Source organism: Glycine max, chromosome 5 (genome assembly GCF_000004515.6).
Source record: "Glycine max cultivar Williams 82 chromosome 5, Glycine_max_v4.0, whole genome shotgun sequence".
Classification (NCBI taxonomy): Eukaryota; Viridiplantae; Streptophyta; class Magnoliopsida; order Fabales; family Fabaceae; genus Glycine; species Glycine max.
In genome coordinates, this window is record NC_038241.2 from 25537671 (window position 1) to 25564487 (window position 26817).

Below are 26817 nucleotides of genomic sequence, written 5' to 3' on the forward strand. Positions count from 1 at the left end.
AATAATGTTTAAAAAAAATATATCTCTATCTATCTATATACAATTTGTGACACCTTACTATTATTTAATTCTTATAAAGATAAGGGTGGATTTCTTATTTCCAAAGTCAGGGGAGCCATGCCCATGAATGAAAAGGTAGGGATTCGTTCCCTTCATTGCTAAGGCCATGCTATCAGCCTATCACACATACCAATATTCATGAAGCATTATTTCATTACGAGTAATATTATATTTTTTTATTTTCTCTAACAAATTCTCCTAATACTTTATAGAAAGTAAATACTATTAAATAGAAAACAAATATATTTAACAATTTGAAAATATAAATATATTTAATTTTTTCAAATTTAGTAAGCTAAAAGATTTGTAAGATGATTTTATAGGAGAATTTAAAAGTATTTCTTCAATGTCCATTTTGAAGGTATGATATTTTTTCTATAAAAAAGATATTTATTATTTTTTGGGAAATAAAATATTCTTACAGTTAAAAGTCATATGAGACTAACCTTTGAGATTTACATATCACCCAAATAGATTTTACTTGTCACAATAAAGTCTTCTTTATATATTTGGTCACGAAATCAAGCTTCTGCCGGCATGTGTAAGAAATTGAGTCATTTACCCATTATGTTGGATCTTGTAGGTAAGATATGATATTTATTAAGTATTAGATAATTAGTCATATTTAATATAATTTAAATGTACTATAAAATAAGTATTAAAAATTTATTTTCATTACCGTATTTATACTACCATAGCAATACGTACCTATATCGCTGTAAAAACATAAAAAACAATACTTATATCAAATATAATCTCTTTGTAGGATCATAATTGTTTGCAGTTAAAAATTGAACTGAATCTATTCCGTAGATGATATGTGGTTTTTTTTATTTATATAATAAATAAATGATATGTGCTTTATACTATAATAATTAACAAAAAAAATCTTATAATATAATATCGCGCACTAAAAAACCCACTGAAAAGGCTGAAAAGTGAAATGCTCTCCGAGGTGGATTAACCACACAAAGTAAACGGAATCCTTCTCATCGAAGAAATCTGTTAGTACATGCGACACTATTTTTTCGTTACCATATTTATTATCCCCTGGTTTGATAGATGATTAGTTTTCGTTCAAAATTTAACTTATTATTATTTTTACGGTATATTTGAATGGAGAAATTTAAAATTTTAAAGAATTTTAAATTCTGAGAATTTCAAATTCTTCAATTTAAATTTTTTCATTTTCAAAATTCTATGTTTGGATAAAAAGATTAATTTTTTTCATTTCCAAAATTTTGTGTTTGGATAAAGAAAATGAATTTCTTCATTTTTAAAATTTTGTGTTTGGATAAAGAAATTAAATTTCTTCATTTTTAAAATTTCTTATTTTGATAAAATAATCAAATGCATTCTTTTTTAAAATTTTATATTTGAATAAAACAATTTTTTAATAAAAGAATTATTTTTTTCATTAATAAATTCTATGTACTATTTGTCGAGTGTGGTATTCCAATAAATATATACTATTTTACTCTATTTCAATTAAAAATATATTAATTTAACTATTTAAATCATTATTCCATTTACGGCCCACTACAAAACTCACAACATAAAAAATATTTAATATAATTTCATATTGGAATGTTATTTAAAAGTCTATAGATAAAACTTGTTTTCTATAGAAGTCATTGGCCAGTAATGCAATTACAGCAAACAAAACTTGGACTGAAGCAAAATCTAGTCACAAAATAAGTCCAACTTTCAAAATAATTCCAAATTTTCTAATTGCATTTGCTTTAGTAGAGGAATTCCTTCACATCTTTTCTGCAGAAGAAAACATAATGTTAAGTGTTACTGAACAAATCATATTTGTTAAAACATAATTTGCCATATAAAATGAGAGATATAAATGTAAAACATAATTATACAACATCAATATACTTGTCATGATATCAAATGTACCTATAAGTTGGCATCAAGGCATAAAAGACGAGATGTAATCCTCCTTATCATCCAATGAAAGAGCTTTTATAATCGTAAACTTAATGGGATTTTCTGTCAACCAATCGATTGCTCTATGTCGAAGTGCACCATTAAAATTAGGTATATTATCTAGCTCACTCACCACTTCATGTACCACTTCTTGAGCTTCTTTTATCTCCATCTTTTTTTTGTTCTCCATCTTCTTCTTAGTCACTTCAACAAATTCTTTCAATGACTCGGCTACTTCTTTCATTGAGGAAATCATCCCTTCTTTCTCTCCACTCTTACTTGGGCGAATGTTTTTTCTTGTGGCGGAACTTGATCCCTCTAAGTCAAAACTCACACTATGAATTGCTTCCTCTTCATTTGTTTCTTTGCTCATGATATCATCTGCATCTAATGCATTTTCTGCTCCGAGTCCAGTAGCTCTATCCTTTGCACATAGGTCAACAATATCATCCCAATTAGGAATGACTTTGAATCGAAATCGTTTGGCCTCTTCATGTGATTTGAAAAAAAATAGAAACGTATTAATAACAACACAAATAATAACTACAATTGAATAAAATTAAAAGATGATTGACTACCTTTACATATTCATTCCATGCAATTTCATTTTCAATGGTAATCATGTACTTTGTGCTATCTCAGTCAAATCCACTTTGACTAAGAATGTCACTCACAATTCCATACCATGTTCTCCAAAGCTTAAAACGATTTTTAACATTATCTGCCATGAGGTGAACTCCAAAACGCTTGGACAAAATTTGAGCTGCAGTACTGTATGCTACTGCTTTCCAATTTCCATCACCTTTATTGCCCAAATTTCTTTGATCTCTAAGCACATCAGTTAGCACACGCTCCATTTCCAAGTTCCATGTGAAGTAACTTCTTGTGTCCTCACTAGACATCTTTCTTTTTCCACTTGACTTGTTCTTCACATTGCTTGATTCCATTTCTCTAGACAAAAAAAAATCTCACATATATAATTACATATATATAAAGGTGAGACATGTCAAATTAGCATTCTATGAAAGTATAAAATTAATTACACATAAAAAGAAAACAAAATCCAAAGTATTATGAAATACAAAAATCCAAAGTATCACACATACATGTGTATAGAGTCAATTACACATAAGAAACAAAATCCAAATCCACTAAAAACATCTCCCTAATCAAAGTTTCTTCTTATCTAATAGGTGGCAAACATATTCATTGCTAAAGTATCACGAAATCTTATCCATTCCTCAGTTGCTTGAATAGTTGTGACTTCATCTCCAATATTATTTGTGACTCTTTCCATTTGTTGATTTATTAACTCATTGTCAACAACAGATAAAAGTTCCAAGTCTTGGGCTTCCAAAATTGGATCACTTTGTTGTTCATCTCTTATGAAATTATGTAGCATGAAACAAGCATTAATAATTCTTATTTGTGTTTTTATATCAAAAAAAGGAGTTATTAATATACTCCATCTTTTCTTCAATACCCCAAATGACCTTTCAATAACATTCCTTGCACTTGCATGACGAAGATTAAATAACTCCTTATAGTTTTGAGGGGTGTTTCCGATCCACTCATTAAGATGATATCTAGTCCCTCGATAAGGTGCTAAGAATCCAGGGCCATTTGTATACCCCGCATCCACAAGAAAATATTTACCTACAATGGTTTAAAAAAATATTATATATAAGAAATATGCATATTTCTTTTATATGTTAAATAAAGTTTCATCATTTCATGATATTACCATTTGGAATATGGAGACAATTTTGACGACACAAAGCATCTCGCAATACTCGAGAATCTCCTGCTGACCCTTCCCACCCAGGCAACATATATATAAACCTTAAATTTGGACCGTAAACTCCTAAAACATTTGTAGAGATATCACCTTTTCTATTACGATATCTAGGTGTATCTTTTGTAGCAACTGTTACTGGAATATATATCCCATCAAGTGCTCCAATCGAATTCTAAAAATATTTCAAAATAAAAAATAAGTTGTAATCACTTAAAGTACCTTATAATTATTAACAAATGACAAACTTACCTTAAACTATCTCCATTTATTTTCCACCGAGCCCTCTAGATTACAGTCATGGAACTTCGAATATTCTTTGCTTACTTTCATTATAGCTCGCAGGACATTCTTGAATTGCCTACTTATTGTTTCCATGGATCTACAATAACTAAAGTGCACAACTCTATACTTTAGGTTGTGAGCAAGGATATGCAAAAACATTGCCACAGCTTCAGCTATAGGAACATTTCTTGTTTTTACCAATTGCCCTTTCTCTTGTAAAATTCTACAAAGCTTAAAAAATGCCTTTTTACTAACCCTTAATTGTTCAATGCAATCAGTTTTGTTCCCCTGTATAAACGATTAAGGAAACTATGCCTTTCTAATTCCAAATTTCGGATAGGTTCCTTAACAAAGTACTTGTCATGATACCAAGTCAGTGCACCCAAAAGCATAGTGACAACACTAACAATAATGAAAAATGCTTGTTCAAGTTCTTCTTCCTCTTCTTCATCTCTTCTACGTTTTCTTGAAGCAATTGAAACATCAACTATACTACTTTCCATTTCTTGATTATCCACACTATATAACTTAAAGAAAAAGTAATATAATAAAAGTAGTGAAGCATAAAAAGGTACCAAGCTATAAAAGGGTAAAGACTGAAGCATAAAAGGGTACCAAACTATGTTGTAACAAATTCCTAGCTAGTCACAAATTCCTCTAGTTGAACAATTGGATTATTAGAATCCTTGTTTTATCCTCTTAAAAATTGCATCTATTCTTTTATGCTTCATTGTTATATCTATTAAAAATATTACTCCCAAATTAATGTGACACTAATGATATAATATAACTCAAAGTATTAAAAAATGATAAGAATATAAATCCAAATAATATAACAAGCCACAAAAAACTAGAAAAATTAAGAGTTCAATGCAATAAAAAAACTACTATATAATCTAATTAATTACATTGGCAAAATAAAGGATGACCAGACTATGAAAAGCCAAAGCTACGGGCATGTAACAAGACATAAGACATTCATTAAATATTTTTTCCTAATTATAGAAGTCTAAAAACCTAATAAAAGATGACATTTTCCACACACACCTCAAGTTCTCAACCGTTCAAATATGTAATTCTTAAGATGGCTCTAGGTGATAGGCTAACAACAAAGTAGTGGCTTCAATAATGCAGTAAAAAAAACCTGAAAACAAAAGAAAATATAGCAAAAATATTGATAAGAAAAAATTAAAAAAAATTATCGATAAAGAAGGGAATGGGCCGCAACTGCAACTCCACAAGAGAAATTGATAGGAGCCAAAAGCATCGTGTAACAACAAAAGATGTGTGTTGTAAAGTTTAATTTTTTTTATGAGGAACAAAGAGGAAAAATAGAGAACGGTGTGTACGTGAACAAGTTGTTTCTCCTTTATACTTTGTAATTTGCTCCCGTCTAACTCCACAATTACGTAACTTACACAAAGGCTTATTCACTTTTTTTTTTATACTTTTCAAATGGTAATTTGTTTGGGCTACTATTTGTTTGGGTTATGTAACTTACACAATTACGAAACTTACACAAAGGCTTATTACACAAAGTCTAATATACCTGTATAGGCTTCTAAACAAATATAGTACAGTAAACAATATGGCTAAATAATAAGCTCATTATGGCTAAACAATAATATAAGGACATCTTAAAAAACATGTTGTCATATCTCACATGGCTTATCTAGAAAGCTGAGCATTTGCTGCTACAATGATACTTTTTAAGAAAAGCCAATAGCTATTTAGAAAGTAAAGTTTTAAGACATATATATTCTTCCAAATTCAGATTGATTTGAATGTTTTGAAGTTAACTACTCAGTCCTTACATTTTCTCATTTGTGTTATTTTGGCTATGCATGACAATCTTTGAGGGTTGTTGTTATTATCACTATTATATATCAAAATTATATTTCCTCGTTATACTTTGAGTGTTGATTATATGTATTATATATATTTTGAGTCTGATTACTATATATGTCGGAGCATTTTTTTTTATCTTTAGTTTTCATGAACAGACATATGATCATCAGGTCCAATGTTCCAGTTCTCCACTGGAATTAGACAACATCTATAGATATCAAAATTTTTAATTTCGAAGTCACAAACCACTAATTTATAAATTTTTTTTATAAATTTTAGAGAAATGCTAGTAGGTAGTAGCTACATCACAAATTAGTTTATAAATTTTGAATGCCTAACTGGTATCTAATTAGTGGGGACCAATGTCTGATGGTACTGCACTACTGCTATATGATATTATGCTCTTCACAATTGAGAGCTCATATCCATGTATTGGTATGTGATATGTTTCATATAAAATTGGATAATTTGTCAAAGAATTTTTACCAAAATTATAAGCAATATTTTTATGGTCATTTTGTACACAATACTTTTATACTTCTAACCCATTTTGATTGCATGAGTTAAATTTGATAAGCATATCAGCTTTAGTTCATTTGTATCAATATTGTATTTGTATGGGTGATATCTGGCTTGGTCATTTGAGTAACAGACTTACTGCACTTAATTAACATGAATAAGTCAATAAGCAAACCATTTAAGCATTTGAGAAATTATGAGACTTATATATACCTCTGACCATTAAAATAAATAAATTCAAAGAACATTTAACAACAAAAATAATTTATGCTCTTTGTAAAAAAATGTTTCAGGAAATGCTAGCAGGTCCTTACATACTTGGATTAAACTTTTTGAACATCATTCTGCCAAACACAATTATTTGCCAAACACTGATTTAACTACTTTAAATAGCATTCTATTACATGAGTGTTAAGTTAATTAATTCTCTTTTTGTGAATGTGATTTTTTAGTCTAGAGTACAACAAAATTAGGGATTTTAATTCTATTGTTGCTGCAAGATTAATTTATTTTAATATAACCCTTTTTGTAGGCAAAGACAGTGTAGGTAGAAGCAGCCTACATGTATTCTTAATATGTTTCTTTCCTTTGAATTTTTTTATTAGAATTGTTGTGACAAAATTTTTTTTTAGCTTGAGAAGTTTTCATGGCATTAGATTGGAAATACTATGGTTTTGTGTCTACTTTCCCCAATTTCAAGTTGGGCAATTTCAAGTTAGAATGCCTCTAAGGCATGTATGCATTGGTTTGCTATGTTATCTATATATGAACTTTTGTGTGATGTCATTATTGTGGCTGTTGCTTAGTTCACTGATGTCTCCCTACTTTTGCTCTTAACAATTAAAGGTTGTTTAATTCTCACTTATAAACTGTAAGTTTTTCCTTGAAACAACAAAAATAACTTCTACCAACTATACTGTCACATACCTTGTCTCTTTTCTTTCTTAGTATAGTATATCAGACAACTTATGAGTTCATGGAAAAATATCTTGCTTAGTTATAATTATCAAAAGAGAACATGTGGTTTGGGTTGAGGATGTACTGATGTAGTATAGTATATCAGAGTCACACACTATCCTTTTAAACCCTACATGGCATAACAACAACCAAGCCTTTCCCACTAGGTTGGATCGGCTACATTGATCAAACAATGACATGTTTTAGTAATTTTGACAAACCATTGACCGCTAAATTCTTTTGAATGATTTTGCATATAACTTTTCTTAGTCACTCTCAATCTCTAGTGACAAGGATACCCTCCATCTTATTTACTCTCTTTATAGGGGCATCTAGAGGTGATCTCAACTCTCTAAGACACAACTTTGACACACTTCACCGAAAGTATTTAGGAGCAGCAAAGAATCATTCAGCTATGCTCTACCACTATAGTGTCCATTATAGCAGGAATTAACAACTCGGTAAAAAATCTCTACATTTAATATTATATTATCAATTTTACTATTTTTTTTGGATCAGAAAATGATCCAACTTCAAAGCCTCTTGTTCTCTGGCTCAATGGAGGTTAGCAAATGGAACTATGCCTTAAGGTCACTACGACAACATGCAAAGAACAACATCATATCTTATAGCCAAGCTAGGAAATTGTCCTCTGCATCCTCTGTCGCGGTTTCCAATAGAATACTCAACAAAAGAAAGGAGATGTGATAACAAATTGTATAATGTATCTGTTACTTAGATGCAACATCAGATCTTATAATCAGACAAACTCAAATCCAAATCCAACATAGTTTGGTGAAATGCAACCTACAAACCCTAGATTATAGACATGAAATGCAAATTAATGAAATCAAATAGTAAAAATAGGATTGAAACAAAGATAAACCCTATAATACTTAGATGAAAGACCGAGAGAGACTAATCAGAGACAGAGAAGCTGTGTTTCAGAGAAAAACACGTTGAGCTTGAGTGCTATTGCAAGAAAGGATTGAGTGCAAAGAGAGATTCAATGAGGGAGAAGAGAGAGATTCAATGAGCGTAGAGAGAGATTGAGCGTAAAGAAGGGTGAGAAGCTGTTGGAGGAGGAAGAAGAACGTGTAATTTCAAATTCTTTAATTTTTGAAAGAATTTGAAATCCTAATATTTAAGTTAATTAAAATACCTTACCAAAATACTGAAATTTTAATTTCTCTTCAAATTTTTTATATGAACATCTTATTTAACTGAAAAGTAATTAAAATTATTTAAAAAATTAAATTCTCCTATTAAATTTTCCCATCCAAACATACTCTTAGTGAATTTTTTACTCTCAATGTCAACAATTTATCAGTAGCCACTATCATACTATTAGTACATTGCAATGCGTAAAAATGTACATAAAGTATAAATCAATTTTATATTATTATTTAATTACAAATCATTATTAATAATATTTTTATAGAATATTTATATTGATATGAGAAAAAAGATTATAAATGTGCAGTGTAAAATATTTTACACATCTAATCATAATTTATCATTTATATTAAATTTATTGATTTTTAAAATAATTTAATTTTCTTAAAGTAATTCAAATGATGATTTATGATTAAATAATAATATAAAATAATTATATTTTACATTATCAATGCACAAATATTAATTTCTCTTGAAAATCTAAATGGGCTCCTAACATACATATGATATATATTTTGTATTTTTAATATAAATTTAACTTAGTTTCTTATCTTTTTCAATATATTATTTTCAACATATTTAGTTCTAATTTGAATTTAATTTTTTTACCAATAATTAAAAATAAAAATATATCACAACTTATTTTCATAAATCTAATATATAATTGCTATTTTAATTATTGATAATTTCTTTAAAAAATATTTAAATTCAAGATAGAACTAAATATGTTAAAAATAATATATAGAAAAAAAAATAAGAAATTAGGTTAAATTTTTTAGTTGGTATTAAAATATAATCATTTTATTAATATATTTTCTTATTTTGTGTTGTAGAAATACTAAGAGATAGATAAAAAAAAATTAGAAAAAGTAATTAATTTTAATTTACTATTCTTCCAAAAATTAAAAATAATAATAATAATATAATTGCATGTATTATCATGTTATTGCATTTGCTAGTGTTTGATTCCTTTCAAAAAAAATAATTTAATTCTTTGAAAGTACTAGTACACTATACTATACGAATTTCATTCTTTTAAATAACTGCCTGTTAGTCTGTTGTATATTCACGAATTAATTAATACGGCAATAATGAAAGGAATAGGTACTGATTCCATAATCGTAGATTTCAATTATCATCATATCAACTCAGAGGCCACGTGGTGTGGCAGTTATTATCTTTAGTAATTGCGTTACATTTCCAATTTCCATCGCGAATGTATTCACCCACTTTTGATTCACCCACTTGCCCAAGTTATTTCCCTTTTGGCACCATACATCAACCCCCTTCAAATATTAAACAATTTTTCTCCCTCTATATAACCTCACTACTCCCCATTCTTCACATCACCAACAACAACCTTTCACTTCAAAACTTGTTTACCCTTTGTTCTCTCCTCTTCCAGACACCAACATGGCTTCAATGACCATGATATACACCTTACTCTTTCTTTCTTTCACTTTGTCATATGCTATTAAGACCTCCACCATCATCAACTACACCGACAATGAGGTCATGGCCATGTACGAGGAGTGGTTGGTGAAGCACCAAAAGGTGTACAATGAGTTGGGAAAGAAGGACAAGAGATTCCAAGTTTTCAAGGACAACTTAGGGTTCATACAAGAGCACAACAACAATCTAAACAACACTTACAAACTTGGGTTGAACAAGTTTGCTGACATGACCAATGAGGAATACCGTGCCATGTATTTGGGCACCAAGAGTAATGCCAAGCGCAGACTCATGAAAACCAAGAGCACCGGTCACCGCTACGCGTTCAGCGCCCGTGACCGGTTGCCGGTGCATGTGGACTGGAGGATGAAAGGTGCAGTTGCTCCCATCAAAGATCAGGGAAGTTGTGGTGAGTTTTTTTTTTTTTTTTCCCTATCATTTTGCCTTTTCTTTTGATAAAGTAATGTTTGTTAGCTAAGGTTTAGGTTAGTAAATCAGATAAGGACTTGTTTTAAATTCAAGCGTAACAGCTTTTTTGCTTGCTAAGGTTACTTAACAGATAAGGATTTGTTTTACATTCAACTATAATAGCTTTCTCTAACTCTACTAAAAGATACTTCTTTTTTTTTAATGGTTTTTGTAGATATTTTACATTGTTTGAGATTATATTTTTAACACTATAAATAACTAACTTCTTTTCGGTGTACAAATAACTAACTTGATTGCAAAGAAAGGCGTGTGATTAAATTTTAAAACTCTAAATTGAAAACATATATAAAAAATAAATAAAAGTGGCATGTCTTACTTTAAAATAAAAAACTACAATTGAAGGAAAATATTTCAATTTAATGTGCCTGAATAGATTTTATGTGTTTATATGTTGATTGACGTGCTATATTATTTATGTTTTATGTGGTTCTTGAGATTTTCTTCTGTTAGAATAATGTTACCTAACTTTCCTAAACCAAAAAAATAAATGTAACGTAAGTTTCTTTTAAACAATTTTTTTTATTAAAAACTTGGAATGTTATGGTAGGTTTGATTTGATTGGAGTTTGACTTTGAAGGGTAGATTTGGATCTTGCAATTGGAAAGACTGTTAGATCCTATTTATTTATCTATGAATAATTTTAAACCTTTTATTTATTTTTCAACATTCAGATAAATATTAAATACGTTTTATATTTTTAAGACATTAAATATATAATTTTTTATTTGATACTTTTTTTATAAAAGAGTACGAAGATTAATTAATAGAAAATATAATTTATTAAGTTATTCTTTTTTTATTTTTTAATTTTACTTTATGCAGGAAGTTGTTGGGCGTTCTCAACGGTGGCCACAGTGGAAGCGATAAACAAGATAGTGACAGGGAAGTTTGTGTCCTTATCTGAACAAGAACTTGTGGACTGTGACAGAGCCTACAATGAAGGATGCAATGGTGGCCTTATGGACTATGCATTCGAATTCATCATTCAAAATGGTGGCATTGATACTGACAAAGATTACCCATACCGGGGCTTTGATGGCATCTGTGATCCAACTAAGGTCACTAACTCACTATAGCAATCTTTGAAAACAGAAAAAAAAAAAAAAAAACACATAAATTAACTTTGCCTGATATTATTAAACTTGACAATTTATTTGTTGCTAATGATTTGAGTGGCTTATACTTCTGCAGAAAAATGCTAAGGTAGTGAATATTGATGGGTACGAGGATGTTCCACCATATGATGAGAATGCCTTAAAGAAAGCTGTGGCTCATCAACCTGTAAGCGTTGCTATTGAAGCCTCTGGCAGGGCTTTGCAACTTTATCAATCGGTAAGCTTACTCTTTAAAAAGGTCCACAATGATTACTACATTGATTTTGATTTGAGACTATGTTCTTAAGTGGTAAGCACTATGCAAAGTGCAAACTACAAATTTTATAAGCTATAAAGGGAGTCTAGCTCAATTGGTTGAACAGTGTGCACAAGTTATTCTTGGTACTTGTATTCGATTTTTATGGATAAAAAAATATCAACAAGCTTGAGACAACAACATTCATCAATGTATAGATGTCATATATGTGCTAACAAATTTCTGGTTCTTTTTTTTTCAGGGTGTGTTTACTGGTAAATGTGGGACAAGTTTAGACCATGGTGTAGTGGTTGTTGGATATGGCTCTGAAAATGGTGTGGATTACTGGCTGGTGAGGAATTCATGGGGCACTGGATGGGGTGAGGATGGCTATTTCAAGATGCAGCGCAACGTGAGAACCTCCACGGGCAAGTGTGGAATTACAATGGAGGCCTCCTACCCTGTGAAGAATGGTCTAAACTCTGCAGTTCCTAATTCAGTTTATGAAAGCACTGAGGTGTATGTTAGCAGTGCTTGATATAACCTTCATCGTTATTTATGACCTTTGAATTTGGAAAGAGGAACAAGTGCTGAAGTTGCAAGAAAGTGATGTTTCTGTTATATCTTAGATGCTTCTATTGAATGTGTGCTGGGCTATTCTTGTACATAGGTTTCTTCAGGTTAAAAGTGAACCTGATTATCAATCAATTTGTACCGGTTTTCACTCATTGTTATTCCATTTGAATGTTTTATCTGAAATCCTTAATGATATCAATTCGCTAGTTATATTTCTGATATGGATATTGAATGTTTGCCAAGACCCTGTGCTTCTGTTCTTCAATGTGAAAAACTCGGTACAATGTTAGAAATTCTCTGAATCAGCACCTTATTGTTCAAGCTTGATACTCTGAGCACTTGAAAGTTTGAAAATATTACGATGCTACTCTCGAATTGCTTATCATTGTGCCATGTAAAAATTCAATTGAACACCGATCTACAACTGGTTAGCAGCAGTCTATATTCTGTTTTTGTTGAGAATTAGCAGGGGTCTATCTAGTTTATATTGCAGTTGTAGCAACTGCAATAATGACTCTTGATGCACTATATAAACTCTAGTAAATCAAGAGTTTATATTGTAGAGTTAGAAGGTTGACTTAACGGTGAAGAGAGATAGAAGAGGTCATGAGTTTGAAACTTTGAATTGCTCTCACTAACAACTAATAAATTAATATTTGCTGATTAAAATAAAAGAGTTTATATTGCAGGTGCTACCAATTAAAAATTTCCTGCAGACGTTCTCTTTCCCTATCAGCATGGAAGATGTCATAGTGCTAGACTGGTAAATGAACATTAAAATCTGTGACAGTAAGTTTGAAAGAATATGATTCAGAATTACCTTTTCGCCATATGCTAATGACAAAGATCAGTGTTTTTTCCGTTAAGCGTATATGTAACTGTTTAAATGTAATCATGAATGAGAAAAATCTGTACAAAGTTCGTGTTGACTTCTATAGTGATTGATCAAGGGGATAAAAAAAAGTGAAGTGATCCCAAGTACAATGCAAAAATGGCAGTGTCATTACAGTATGACTCAACCAGCAGCACATTGCATACATACAGTTACCAACAATTAAGCTTATAGACTGGAACCAGATTCAAGAATCATGTCAATTACAGGAATTACATTTTGTCTTGTAATCTTCTTGGGCAACTTTAATAACTCTCCAGTTTACATCAGGAAAGTTTGGGCATGTTTGGTTGGCCATTAAGAAAGTACTTTTAAGTGTTAAACGTAATTTTGGAGAGTCAACTCAGTTTCATAACATGTTTAAATTAAAGTTTGTAAAAGTATCTCAAGTCTTGTTTCTCCTAAATTTGAGTTTACAAGCAAAATTTTATTTTTAAACATACTTTTGAAGAAAAATCAAACATGACTCCAAAATGATTCTACTTTCAAACATACTTTTGAACCATCACCTAAAATCTAAACATAACCAATTATCCTCAAAAGTATGTTAATCCAAACATGCAGATACTCTTTGGCACTTTGTATTTTACGTCCATAAATGAAATGCTTGATGGGCAACCCACCGTGAAAACATAGGTGTTCAACTTCTAACTTAGGAAAACCTTGAAAAAATTTAGGTACTTGTGAAAAAAATTCAATGAGGGAACTAGTAAAAAATTGAAATATATAAGTTCATTTTAACTTATATGGAAAATTTAATTCATTTTTGTTTTAATTTGTTCTCCTATAATCATTTGTTGAAAAAATTATCCAAAATGACTCTTGCATGAGCTTATTTCTAGAAAATATAGTTCCAAAAAATCATTGATTAAAAATTAAAATGTTTATATATACAATAAAAAAAATAGATCGGTATAACTTCATTGTAAGAAATGAAAAAGATTTCATTCTACACAAGCTAGCTATCTAAAATTCTCGTTATTTGACTACTAGTACTAATTCAAGAACAAGAGCCATTAGCCCACCTATATAGAAAGAAATAGAAAGTAAAGGAGTAAAAGAAAGAGCCCTTAGAAACTCCAATTATATCTCCCTAAACTGAATCTTTTACTAGGGCGTAAGAACATCCAAGACGCCCAAAGTCTAAACAATTTCTCAAATGGAAATCAGACATCCCGTTGTCCATACAAGACCTCAAAAGCAACTTTCTTCAACTTCCATCAAATCCTCAGATTGCTCCATCTGTCAAAATATACGGCAAATAATATCAAGCCACATGTTGGTTTGTGACCTAAATGAAGCAAATAAAGTTCAATTAACCTGAAAATTTCAGTCCTCTGAAAGGCTTGTGATTTCTGGTGGTGCTCTCTTTACATCATAGCGCTAAAAGTAAAATAAATAAAACCAAATCTTTACCATTAGCAACAAAGATGTAATTATGTTAAGAACACCAAAAAATGGACCAAGCCATACAAAACCATGAGTCTATGACAATAATTATGCCCAATGAAGATGTTAGTTTACCTGTTTTCCAGATGAAAACGGTAAATATTTGTATTTAATCATGTGAGATATCTGTCTCCTCATTGTAAGTGAGAATAGGACCACCCAGTAGAAGAGGAGTATTGGCCAGAACACAGGAACATCAAACGCACTAAAGAAAGTCATCACAAAAGCAATGCAAAATGCCTTCGTGATTGAGTACCTGTTCGCAAAGGAAAGTTAAGCAGCTTTAGTAGAAGCGCAACATCTGCAGTCAAAATCCTGAAGGCAAAAGCATGAATTGGAAGTGAATCAAGAATTTCTACTAACTTAGAAGCACAAATGCACAATACCCATAGAAAAGAACATCAAAATGGCACCTTCTTATACTGAAAAATGTCATTAGCTTAATGCAAAGAAGTGAATACAAGTATACAACATTGTCAAACCCTCTTAAGTTCATAACATTGCCAAACCCTCTTAAGTTCAAACTAGCAGAGCAAGCAATATGGGAGGAACACTGACAATGAACATAAGAAACCCATAGTTGTCACACATACAATGCAGTGCTGATTTGTAACGGGAGCCTTTCTAAACAATTTCATTATTTTTAGGAATGAAAATCTAGATTTTTTGTGGGAAGAACTGACAGATCAAATCCAGTCTATTCTTTCAATTCCACATATAACAAGGTTTTAGAGAACAGTCCACAACCATGACTGCAATGTCAAGGTTTTGGTGTCCATGACTACAATTGTGGCTGCATCAGCCACATTTGTCAACAATTTCCTGTAATATATAAGAACACGACAAAACTGCAACTGTGGCCACATTTGTCAACAACTTCCACATAATCTTATCTAACTTCCACGTGGCACTGGCTGAGTCTGGAGCAATGCAATGTTGTTAAATAGCCACTTTAGTGATGATATAGTGCTATTCCATCACAGAGTTCCTCAAATTAGCAAATTGCGACTTCTGCCACTATTGCAGTCAATGTCGTCATTGCGGCATGTGCCCTCTTATCATTTTTGGCAAGTCTTGCCAAATGAACTTTTGAGTTCATATTATGTCTATATTTCAATTTGCAATGGCTATGAAACTTCGCTATTTGCCCACAACGCTATCCATTACATAATATAGAAGATTCGAATCAAATATGATATAGCAGATTATTGGCAATCCATCATTTTTCGCAATGGATAGCACTGGTATAGAGTAGGGGTGAGAGACTGGTGCGGCTCCCTCATAACTAGTTGTTACTCTTTGTTACACTGACTTGAGTGTCGGAAGTGGTCACCAGCCCTTCAACCAACCTAGCACCAGTCTCCCTTTCCTACTCTGCACTGTCAGTGCCAAGTAGGCACCAGCAATTATCATACAAAACACCAAGGTTTTAAATTGCTGCGGTTGCAGACAGACGTGCCATTTCATCACAATCCTTAACACCACACAAAAAATTGTAGCCAAATCCGGCCACAATGGCAGCGCAGATAACCCACAAACTTCAACATCTTGGCTGCAATTGAAATTACCAACTGTTTTTTTTTTCTTTTCTTACAAAAAAAAAACTTGCAGAACACATAACCATGTAAATAACACTACACTACAACAGTAACCTCACAAAATAAAGCTATAAAACCACAAACAAAACACAACACGAAGCTTCATTGTGCCGCCGAATTAGGGTTCCGAGATGATTGTGATTCATCGGAATCACCGTTGTTCGGGGACCGATGAAGTAATTATAAATTAGAATCTGAAAATAGGGAGAAGAAGGCACGAACCAGAACTTGAACTCGGGGAGGCGGCGAACGAAGGGACGAAATTCGTCGGAAGCGGTGGAGGGGAGGGTGGGGACGTCGGCGTCGAGAATCACGGTCTCGGGGTCCACCTGAGGGGAGAGGAACCCTATCAGAAGGTTGAGGATGTATATGCCGAGGCCGTACGAAACGACGTAGAAGCCTTGCACCAAGTACACGCGCAGCGCGTACAAAAGCGCAACCGCCGCGAACCCCAGCCACCGGCGTCCCACGTGCGGCGTCGATTTATCCAGCAGGTGCTGGAACTGCCGCCACGCCGCAAACTTCCACCGCGACATGGTGGCTGTCGGTGACGATGCTCCGCCTCCTCCGCCAGTATCCATCATCGGTGGGACCCGCTCTGAATATCTGGCTCCGAGGTTTAACGATTTGTCGGTTTTATTCCCGTAGGGGCTGCTTCTTGCAATTTAACTATACCCTGTCCTGTTGGTCTCAGTCCAAACCAAATGACCAATACACCATCTTTTTATTTTTATTTGTTTTACTTTAAATTGATCTTCTCTTGGACCAAACACAAAAGATTTTCAACTTTATAAAATTAAGTAACCAAAATTTTGTCGTACTACTTTCATTATAATTGTTGTATACAAAAAATTTATTTTAAAATAATTATTATTTTAATTTTTAATATAATATTAGCTATTTTTTATTTGTAAATAATATAAGATTAATTTTATAAAATTATTATTTTTTAATCTATTTATTGCTTTTATTTATCTGTGTAAAATTATCTAACACGGTAATTATTTTGAGATATATAAATTAATTTTTTTGGTAAAGGTGAATGAATTTGCACTTAAAATTTTTCCTCTCAATTTTTAATATAGTTATATATTTAAAATTTGTTTGAAGTTATGAATTAGTTAAAATAATTGTGTCAATTCACATGTTCATCGGTGTTTAGTTGTAATTTTATTTTAGTCTAAGAATAAAATATTTAAAATAAAATTGTATCAAATATGGATATATATTTTTCTTTTCCCAATTTTATTTAAATATTTTTATTTTTATAAATTAAACAAATCTATGTCACGTCAAACTTTTATTATATTTTGATTATTTATATAAAAAAAAAATTTACCAACAAAGTCTAACATTAGATAATTGAATTTTTTTGAGTATAATATCAGAGGTTCATTTTTTTAGGGAATTTTTTTTATCTTATTATAAAAAAGACTTTGTGTTGGAAGAAAGAAAGTAATACTTATTTCAATGAAGTTTACGCCTTAGCAATAGATCTTTGGTTGTTTGAAGATATTCTAGGTATAAACAAAGAAAAATTATTTTGAGGAAATTTGAAACGATTTCATTTTGAACAATTACAAAAATTATGAAGACAAAATTGGAACAATTAAAATTATAGGAAACAAAATCACAGTTGGGAAACTTTCTTAAAGTGGACCAATTAACATCAACTCATCCAGAGGAAAATGTACTAAAATCAAGGTTGAGATGGACTAGGAAAAGCAGTTAGTCCCAGCTATTCTTGTTAGAGGTTTGAAACTAACTTAACCTTGAATAAGAAGACTTGCATGCTACATATGTTTTGGTGTGGGAAGTTTGGGCACAAGAAAAAGAGAATTGTGTTGAATTCCTGGGGGAGAACAAGGGAGAACATCTGGTAACTCAACTGCCGCCTAAGCCCACGGAGGTCGTAGGAGGTGAAGGAGCAATGAGGGTTGTTGACATAAGCTTTATGGTACCTAATCAAGGAGTCATTATTTGTGATAATGTTGGATAAGAAGACTTGCATGCTACATATGTTTTGGTGTGGGAAGTTTGGGCACAAGAAAGAGAATTGTGTTGAATTCCTGGGGGAGAACAAGGGTGAACATCTGGTAACTCAACTGCCGCCTAAGCCCACGGAGGTCGTAGGAGGTGAAGGAGCAATGAGGGTTATTGACATAAGCCTTATGGTGCCTAATCAAGGAGTCATTATTTGTAATAATGTTGTAACCGCCCAAAATCAGCAAAAGATTAATTGTACCCAAGTAAATAATGAGGAGGGGGGAGATTACGGGCCATGGTTGACTGTTAAACGGAATTCAAGGAAGAAAAGGGTCAATGGCGGCACGGGGTCAGTTTCTAATTCCAAGCAGAAGTAGTTAGTTGAGTCCTCATAATTTGAGGCCTTAACTCATGAGATTTCAACAATCATCAGAAAGGAGTTAGGTAACGGTGGAAAGGATAAAGAGGTGCATGATAAGGAAGCAGAGGTGGTCGTGGTGGGGTCCACAAAGCATGCTGAGAAAGAACACATGAACAAGCCTCTAGTAGTAAAGTTGATCACGTGAGGAAGAAAAAAATTGCTATAGGTGAGAGAGTGGTGGGCCACGATGGTGATGTATTGCGGGTCAAAACCAAGGGATAGTGAGGAACCAGGCAAGAGGTAAAAATCCCCAAAAGCTTAAGATAGGGGAAGCTCTACCCATGAGAAAGGGTTTAAGAAAGATGCAACACCTACCATTAAATACAGGGAGAAGGCAAAGGAAGCTCTAGAGACGCATATAGAACCAAAGATAACGAGAGTATTAGCAGAAAAAGAAATATTTTGGTATCAGAAATCCAAGGCCAAATGATTGGAGCATAGAGATTTGGAACACGAGATATTTCCATGGTGTAACAACTATTAGAAGAAGAAAAAATAGATATGGTGCCCTTCAGAAGGATGATGGTGAATAGGTAAAGAATGCGCAAGTTCTTAAGGATATGATTACGGACTTTTATAAAAAAGTTGTATCAAGATGAGGTTGGTAACTTTCCTTTTGAGTTGTCTAATGTTTTTCCTCCTTTTGATAATGTGAATTTGAGGAATTTGGAGAGGGCAATTTTGAATGAGGAGATTTTTAATGCTGTCCATCATATGGGCATCATGAAAGCGCCTGGCCCAAATGGTTTTCCTGCTATATTTTTTCAAACTCAATGGAAAATTATTGGCAGGGATTTATATCGTTTGATCCAAGATATTTTTGTTGATCCAAGGAGAATAGAAGAGATAAACGATACTTTTCTCATGCTTATCCACAAGAAAGATAAGGTGACTTTCGTTAAAGATTTCAGGCCAATTAGTCTTTGTAATGTCTCTTACAAGACAATTACAAAGATAATTGTGTAGCGTATAAGACCCATCATGGCGAATCTAGTTGGGTCGTTTCAGGCAAGTTTTTTCCCTGCTCGTCAAACTGGGAACACTATAGTGATTACACAAGAAGCATTTCATTTGATGAGGAAGAAAACAGGTAAGACAGGTTGGATGGCTATTAAATTGGTCTTGGAGAAGGCATATGATTGCCTAAAATGGAGCTTTATTGAAGACATTTTGAGGGATATTGGTTTCCCCACTAATATGATCAGTTTGATACCCATTGTATTTCAACTTCCAATATGCAGGTGTTGTGGAATGGTGAAAAGCTTGAGGAGTTTAAACCTGGGCGGGGTATTTGTCAAGGAGATCCCCTTTCCCCATATCTTTTTACGCTTTGGCTTGAAAGATTGCTTCAAATGATTTCGGTGGTTGTTGGTCAAGGTGTGTGGAAGCCAGTTTGGTTGAATAGGGGTGGTCCAACGATGTCGCATTTGGCTTTTGCAGATGAATTGATCTTATTTGTTGAAGCATCTATGGATCAAGTTCGAATTATCCAAACAATTTTGAATTTGTTTTGCAAGAGTTCGGGCCAGAAGGTTAACTTAGATAAATCTGGTATTTTCTTCTCAAAGAATGTGGAATGGCAATTGAAGCAACAATTGACAAATGAGCTTGGTATTGTAGCCATGAATGACCTTGGCAAACACTTAAGGATTCTTATCTTTCATAAGAGGACATCTCGTAGTACGTACCAATTCATTTTAGACAAGGTTAATCAAAGATTAAGTGCGTGGAAAGCGAGAAATCTCTCCTTTGCTGGTAGAGATACACTAACAAAGTATGTTTTGCAAGCTCTTCTTACTTATGTAATGCATTCAACTTTGTACTGAAATTTGTGTGTGAAGATATAGATAGAGCCTGTAGAAAGTTTGTTTGGGGAGATAATGATTTTGGAAGGAAATTGCATGTAATTTCATGGAATGCGATTTGTTCCCCTAGACGAAATGGAGGATTAGGACTTAGGGGAACAAGGGAGGTGAATTTGGCTTTCATGATGAGGGCAAACTGGAGATTAAGGACAAATAGAAGTAGTGCTTGGCCAAGGATCATCAGGAGTAAGTACGGTTGTGGTAATGAGTTTATTCCAAATATTAATGCTAAAAAGTCAGGTAGTAATTTTTGGAAAGGCATTTGCACAATTTGGGAGTAGTTTGAGAAACACCTCATATGGCGGGTTGGTGATGGAAGTAGTATTCGTTTTTGGCAAGATGGCTTTTAGATGGTGGGATTTTGAAGGATTAAGTGTTGACTTCTATTCCAGAAGTTGAGTTGGAGAGGTCAGTGGCTGAGTATTCTTCTATTTCTGGTGGTTGGGCTTGGGATAGGTTGGATAATTTGTTAGCTCAAGATACTAAGGAGAATATTGTTGCTTCACCTTGCCCCAAGTCTAATGCTGGGAGGGATTTGGTAGCATGGAGTCTAACTAATGATGGTGAATTCTCAAGTAAATTTGCTTATAACTCTTTGGGAGAAACTTCTTCTCAATCGAGTTCTCTTGTTTTAAAAGAAATTACAAAGTGGAGAGGACTTGAAAGAGTTTAAATGCTAATTTGGAAAGCTGAACATGAAGGTTTGCTTATAAATGGTAGAAGATTGAGGTTGAGGTTAGCGTAGATGGCTACTTTTCCTCTTTGCAATGATCAGGATGAGTCCCTTTTTCATATTTTTGGTGATTGTGTGAAAGTAGGGCCATTATGGATTCCTTTTATTCATATATCTAGGATTGATTCCTTTTTTGAAGTTTCTATTTGGAAGGCCCGGTTGCTGCATAGTCTATGCTATATTGGTCCAGTTAGAGATTAGTTTTTGAGATTTGGAGTTACTTTGGATAAGATTTGGTGGTCTGGGAATGATTCCAAATAAAGGTTGGAATTTTGGAGATGTGAAGGAGAAAATTTCGAAGAGTATTATGTCCATCTCTATAGGTCATGATTGTCATTATTTTGTTAGAAATATTTTGAATGGTAGAAGTGAGCTTATTTCTTGGAAGATGCCTCATCAAGGGGAGATTGCTATTAATATTGATTACAGTGTCTCAGTTGGGAGCCTTAGAAACTTGTGGAGGCGTGATCAAGGGTGATTATGGTGAATTCCTTTGGGCTTTTGCAAAGAAGCTTGGTTCTTGTTCAATTCTGTTTGCAGAATTGTGGGAAATCTATCATGGTTTGAAAAAAGCTTGGGAGAGAGGCTTCCGTAGAATTAGAATTTATACTGATTCTATGAATGTTGTCAGTTTGCTTATGAAAGGGTGCTACATGATTCATCCTTGCTATCAACTAGTGAGAAGTATTCATGATATCCATCATCATGGAGGATTTATCTATTGGATGCATGTGCTAAGAGGGGCAAATCAAGTTGCGGATTCATTAGCCAAACACGAAGCTTCTTTGCCAACTTCTTTTCATATTTTTGAATTTGCTCCTAGTTTCATTGCTAATGCCTTAAGAGTGGACTCTGCATGTATTGCTTTTCCTAGAAACTTTTAGCCTCCTTTTATTCACCAAAAAAAAATAAAAGTCACAACACATACATTATAGAGACTAAAAATATAAACCTATAATCAAGTTAGTGAATATTTTAGAACAACTTTCAAATTACATAAATTTTTTACAAAAATGACTTAACAAGGTGTAAAAGAATGAGGCATTGACCTATTTGGTCACTTTTACAAACATTTTTTTTTTTATCAAAATGGGTTCATTCTAAAACAAATTTATGTCATAGGTCTATTTTTGACTCAGAAAAAGGTGAAACAACTATTTTGACTTGTTGTTCAATTATCACGAATTTTTTTTGCTTAAAAAAATTAAGACTTCCACGTAAATCAACAATTTACAATTGTTGGTTCAAAACTACCACCAAGTTAGTTGCATTTTGTTAGATAGTTGAGACTAATGATACTCCATGAAACAACAAAAACACATAGCAGGTAGATGGAACACAAACAAACAACAACCTTCAATTGTTGGTTCAAGCAACGCGCACCACCTATCTCGGCCATATATAAAACAACAACATCAATTTTCTGGTTACATAACAACAAATTTGTTTTGTTGGTCCTTATTCATTTGATGTGATGCGTACTTGAAACAACAAATTCATTTTCTTGGTCACCATAAGCTTGCTTGCTTGTCTCATCACAACAAGAGGTCACTTCCCTTGTCCCGTCGATGTAGAAGGTCCCATGAAAATAGCTTTGATCCAACAAATGTAAAATGCTAACTCCCCAAGTTAAAATAATATTTTTTACTTATGTTAAATAATGAGACTCGTCTGTTTGTGGTTATTTTTACTTCTATTCTTTCACTTTCTCCCTTTGTGTTTGGATACTTTGGGACATTTCAGAATTGGTGGGCTTTCTTTGCACCAATTACTCAAGTTTTGCTAGCTTCTAAAATTTGGAAGTCAGATACATGTTTTGTAGTTCTTACAGTATCTTTATTTGAATCGTTGCTTTTAATTTTTTTTGTATGTGGAAATTGTTATGGTAATTGAGTTATAAGTGATTTAGTATGTGTAATTAATAAATTTTATTTTTTTTTAAAGAAATTTGAAATTTATTTTTACTACTAAAATAAATTTTTTGTACGTAACACAAACCAACGAGTGTGGATTGTTGTATCAATGAACCAACAATTTTAAATTGTTGAATTGGTCATGTTGGCATGACAAATCAACAATTTTGAATTGTTACTTTTTTTTTTACGTGACAAACCAATAATTTTGAATCGCCACTTCCTTTTTATTTGACAAATCATCAATTTTGAATTGCTACTTCCTTTAAAGTGATCATTCAGCAAACCCAACTTGTTGTGTCTTTCGTAAACTATTAGCACCTCTTACTCTCATAAAGAACACGACCAAAACACCCATTTGGGTGATTTGATGGTGTTTAAACACCTACTGAAATTTATAGTATTGTGCTTAGGGTGAAACAACTGGTTGGTGAAGTCTATAAATACTTTGTCATGCCAATTTTTTTTATTTTTCTTTGCTAAAGCCTAAAGGGATATACTTCACCCTTCTTGCCCATTTCTTTTCTTTTCCATCCTAAACAAAATAATGAACAAAGCTCAAGTGATTTAAACCTCAGTTGCACATGATTATATCCCTTTGTTCACATATTATCCTCAATAAATTTATTGTTTGTTTGTTTATTTATTTACTTCTTTTGGTTTCGAATCTATGACTGAGTGGATTTGTTTATTAGTATATCTTTTGAAATTCGGCAGAGAGAAGAGTGTTAATAACATTCAGAGATAGCAGGTGCATATGTTTAATAGACAAAACATTCATCAGTCCACTTATTGTTTAGGGGCAAAATTTTAATTCCAGATTTGGAATTTTTTATTGCAAGCTTTGGAACCTCGACAATTAACATGACAACTATACGTGGATGTATCAAAAGTTCAAGGATCCCCCAACCAGTTTTTAAGAGATTACCATAACTTTATAAGGACTCTCGTGAGGAGCATGCCTTTGAATTCATTTGACCATCCACCAATCCATGCCATGGCTACATTGTTTGCTTCTTTTTCTTTTTTAAGGAGGATACCATTTTATGCAACATGGATATTTCAAAATCTTATTTTATCAACTGTTGCCTCAATAATTCAATCTCCAATTCACTTTGCTTCAATCGTTCATCCAGTGCTTCAATCTCATTCGAATGGGCATTAGTGTCACACTTGCCAAAGCCTGAGGAGGCATCCTCTTCAATTTTTGGATCCACCTTTGCTTTCTTTGAAACACCGACTGCCTCATCCATTTGTAATGTCGTCTTAGATGGAGTCTAGTCATTGGGTTCTATAGTTACCATTTTTTGAACAAAGAGATTGACAGGTAATTTGGTACTCAGCAAAAATGTTACAAGTTTCTAGGGACGTCCATATGTATCCTAACATAAAGTAACACACATCACAAAAAAAAAAAAAGCATCACAAGTGTGAGATACATTAGCAATCCCATAGTAAATAAACATGTTTAAGTGATATACAAATGCAATATCAATTTATTAACATGAAAAAAAAATCCTCATTTTGTTAAACAAGGGATAAAGGAAAAGTCATCGAGTTCATCAAATTTTGGTAGGGGAATCAAATACATGTCTAGCTTGAAAAAATTTCTATTGGAACGAATAGGTTCAAATATTATGGTGGAGAGAGGAATCCACATTTGTGTGTTTCATTGGCTCATCTAATCAACAAGCAGTTTTAGTGATATCAAGTAGACTCATTGGACACTGGTATACAATATATGTACCTTTAATTAGCTTCCTTCGACATTTTCATCGGCCTCATTTACCTCTTGTGGATTTCTAAAAATTGAAAAGCCAAAATAATTTGCTCCTTGATCTTTTGGTAAATGTCAAATTATCGGATTTTCATATGTATTTTGTGACATTTATTAGGCATTTTAGTTAACTTTAGGCCTTGTTTTGAATCAAACTAATTTTAAATTCAGTTTTTATTTTGTTTTAAGTAGAATTTTATGTTTTACTTATTTTTAATGAATTTTTTTATAATTTTTCAGCAATAAAACACATCATTCTAGCCAAAACTCCAGAGACCCAAAATTAGTAAAAAGTTCTAGAAGAAGAAATTACAAAAATTGAAGATAAAAGCTAGGAAAAACAAGAATAAGATATTTTTCAAGGATAAATCAATTAAAGAAGAAGATAATTACTTGAATTAATTAGAGATATTATTTGTTTGCAATTTCTTGTGATGATCTCATTAATTAAACCCTACTACAATTTTATAAATAGGAGACTAGGCATTCATTATAATGGGTAGAAGTCTCACGCAGTTCTTAGACCTATATTTTAGAATTTCATCTACTAGGCGCCTCCATTATTCCATTAAACACTCTAGGTTTCATTGTATTATTTTTACGAGTGCAATTCCTTCCACCTAGGAGAGGAAAGGGTGAACCTTGTTTTGCTTTAATTCAATCAATTCAATACTTCATCTTGAAATCTTTATTTGTTTTCATACTTAATGCTTTTATTTGATTGCCCATCTTATAGATGAATTCAGGAATTGACTTGCGATTTGGCGAGCCTTGTTGAAACCCGAACATGAATCAAGTACTTAATTAAGATTATCTCTAGGCATAGAATATTCTTGGTTAAGCCTCGCTAATTCTCGACCATTAATGTTGATTGCTTGTGTTGGTATGTTCAAGGGATTGGGTATCGGGCAAGTAGTTTAGAGTTTGCAAACATGAAGGAGCTGGGATAAAATATATTAGTGAATTGGGGATGAACAAGAGAGATGAGTAGAGAATTGTGAAGTTATAGTAGATCGAGTGAATTCTAAGTCCAAACCTAGACATTCATTCATCAAGATCGACGTTACCATCCAAGTCTAGTATTTTTATCTTTACTTAATTTTTTATTTGTCATTTAATTTTTATTACAATTTATTCTATGTTAATAATTTTGTGACAATCACAAAACAAAAATACAAAAACCTAGTTTTTAGTTAAATAATTACATGAAATCCCTCCTTTATTCCTTTAGGAGACGACTTGGATGATAGTTCAGTTACTACATCATGATTGGGCTACACTTGGCCTATAAGTTGAATCTAACGTGAAATAAAATCCTAACATCTTTCCTTAAAGGTTGCAATAGATTTTAAAATGCATTAAATTCAAAACTCAAACAAAAAAATGTAACCCCAAGGCAGACTGCCAACAAGAGTGCCATAAGACAAACCTAAATGTCCTCAAATTAAAGGCATACACTCTATTTCAATAATTACCAACAAAACTCTTCTAAAACATTGAGATACTCATAGGACACACTACCTTGAATTTAATTTTGAAATCTCCCAGAACAATTTTATGCAATTTTTCAATGTTTACATTGTTTGGTATCTTGTGAAGAAGAAGTTTTGCCATCTCACTTTCTGGAACCTAAAACGAGATAACTATAATAGTATTGATCTTTAGTTACCCGTCGCCATGAGTACAACTAAAATCTAGAACTGAAGATATGTGTGTGTGTGTGTGTGTGTGTGTGTGT

The 26817-nt window shown here is 32.5% G+C and overlaps 3 protein-coding genes and 1 pseudogene across 4 annotated transcripts; 1 reads left to right on the top strand and 3 right to left on the bottom strand.

Annotated features, from left to right (window-relative positions):
• Nucleotides 1–1981: 1981 nt before the first annotated feature.
• LOC106798835 (uncharacterized) lies at nucleotides 1982–2945 on the bottom strand. The gene is made up of 2 exons (XM_014776011.1): nucleotides 2651–2945; nucleotides 1982–2487 (listed from the first exon to the last, which is right to left on the bottom strand). The coding sequence occupies exons 1-2, from the start codon at nucleotides 2943–2945 to the stop codon at nucleotides 1982–1984; spliced, it is 801 nt and encodes a 266-aa protein (XP_014631497.1).
• A 239-nt stretch (nucleotides 2946–3184) lies between these two features.
• On the bottom strand, nucleotides 3185–4237 carry LOC106798836 (uncharacterized; annotated as a pseudogene).
• Nucleotides 4238–9926: 5689 nt separating this feature from the next.
• LOC100804015 (cysteine proteinase RD21a-like) lies at nucleotides 9927–12669 on the top strand. Its single transcript, NM_001255655.3, has 4 exons — nucleotides 9927–10439; nucleotides 11342–11577; nucleotides 11711–11851; nucleotides 12132–12669. The coding sequence occupies exons 1-4, from the start codon at nucleotides 9992–9994 to the stop codon at nucleotides 12405–12407; spliced, it is 1101 nt and encodes a 366-aa protein (NP_001242584.2). The 5' UTR covers nucleotides 9927–9991; the 3' UTR covers nucleotides 12408–12669.
• A 1573-nt stretch (nucleotides 12670–14242) lies between these two features.
• On the bottom strand, nucleotides 14243–17139 carry LOC100804538 (protein RER1A). 2 transcript variants are annotated; one of them, NM_001415134.1, is made up of 4 exons: nucleotides 16607–17139; nucleotides 14862–15042; nucleotides 14658–14720; nucleotides 14243–14579 (listed from the first exon to the last, which is right to left on the bottom strand). In NM_001415134.1, exons 1-3 carry the CDS (start codon nucleotides 16966–16968, stop codon nucleotides 14667–14669), a joined length of 597 nt encoding a protein of 198 aa, NP_001402063.1. In that variant the 5' UTR covers nucleotides 16969–17139; the 3' UTR covers nucleotides 14243–14579; nucleotides 14658–14666. The 2 variants fall into 2 exon arrangements, with proteins under 2 accessions (NP_001402063.1, XP_040871281.1); XM_041015347.1 differs by lacking the exon at nucleotides 14658–14720 and having other exon boundaries at nucleotides 14301–14579; nucleotides 16607–17097.
• Nucleotides 17140–26817: the final 9678 nt, after the last annotated feature.

Excerpts from the sequence above, each read along its gene's own strand:
- LOC100804015 (NM_001255655.3), top strand. The coding sequence starts at position 9,992 with ATGGCTTCAATGACCATGATATACACCTTACTCTTTCTTTCTTTCACT. Across the intron at positions 10,440-11,341 it reads CAAAGATCAGGGAAGTTGTG|GAAGTTGTTGGGCGTTCTCA; the intron begins GTGAGTTTTTTT and ends TACTTTATGCAG. Across the intron at positions 11,852-12,131 it reads CTTTGCAACTTTATCAATCG|GGTGTGTTTACTGGTAAATG; the intron begins GTAAGCTTACTC and ends TTTTTTTTTCAG.
- LOC106798835 (XM_014776011.1), bottom strand. The coding sequence starts at position 2,945 with ATGGAATCAAGCAATGTGAAGAACAAGTCAAGTGGAAAAAGAAAGATG. Across the intron at positions 2,488-2,650 it reads GAGTGACATTCTTAGTCAAA|AGGCCAAACGATTTCGATTC; the intron begins GTGGATTTGACT and ends AATCACATGAAG.
- LOC100804538 (NM_001415134.1), bottom strand. The coding sequence starts at position 16,968 with ATGATGGATACTGGCGGAGGAGGCGGAGCATCGTCACCGACAGCCACC. Across the intron at positions 15,043-16,606 it reads CTCCCCGAGTTCAAGTTCTG|GTACTCAATCACGAAGGCAT; the intron begins GTTCGTGCCTTC and ends CTTTGCGAACAG. Across the intron at positions 14,721-14,861 it reads CGTTTTCATCTGGAAAACAG|CGCTATGATGTAAAGAGAGC; the intron begins GTAAACTAACAT and ends TTTTACTTTTAG.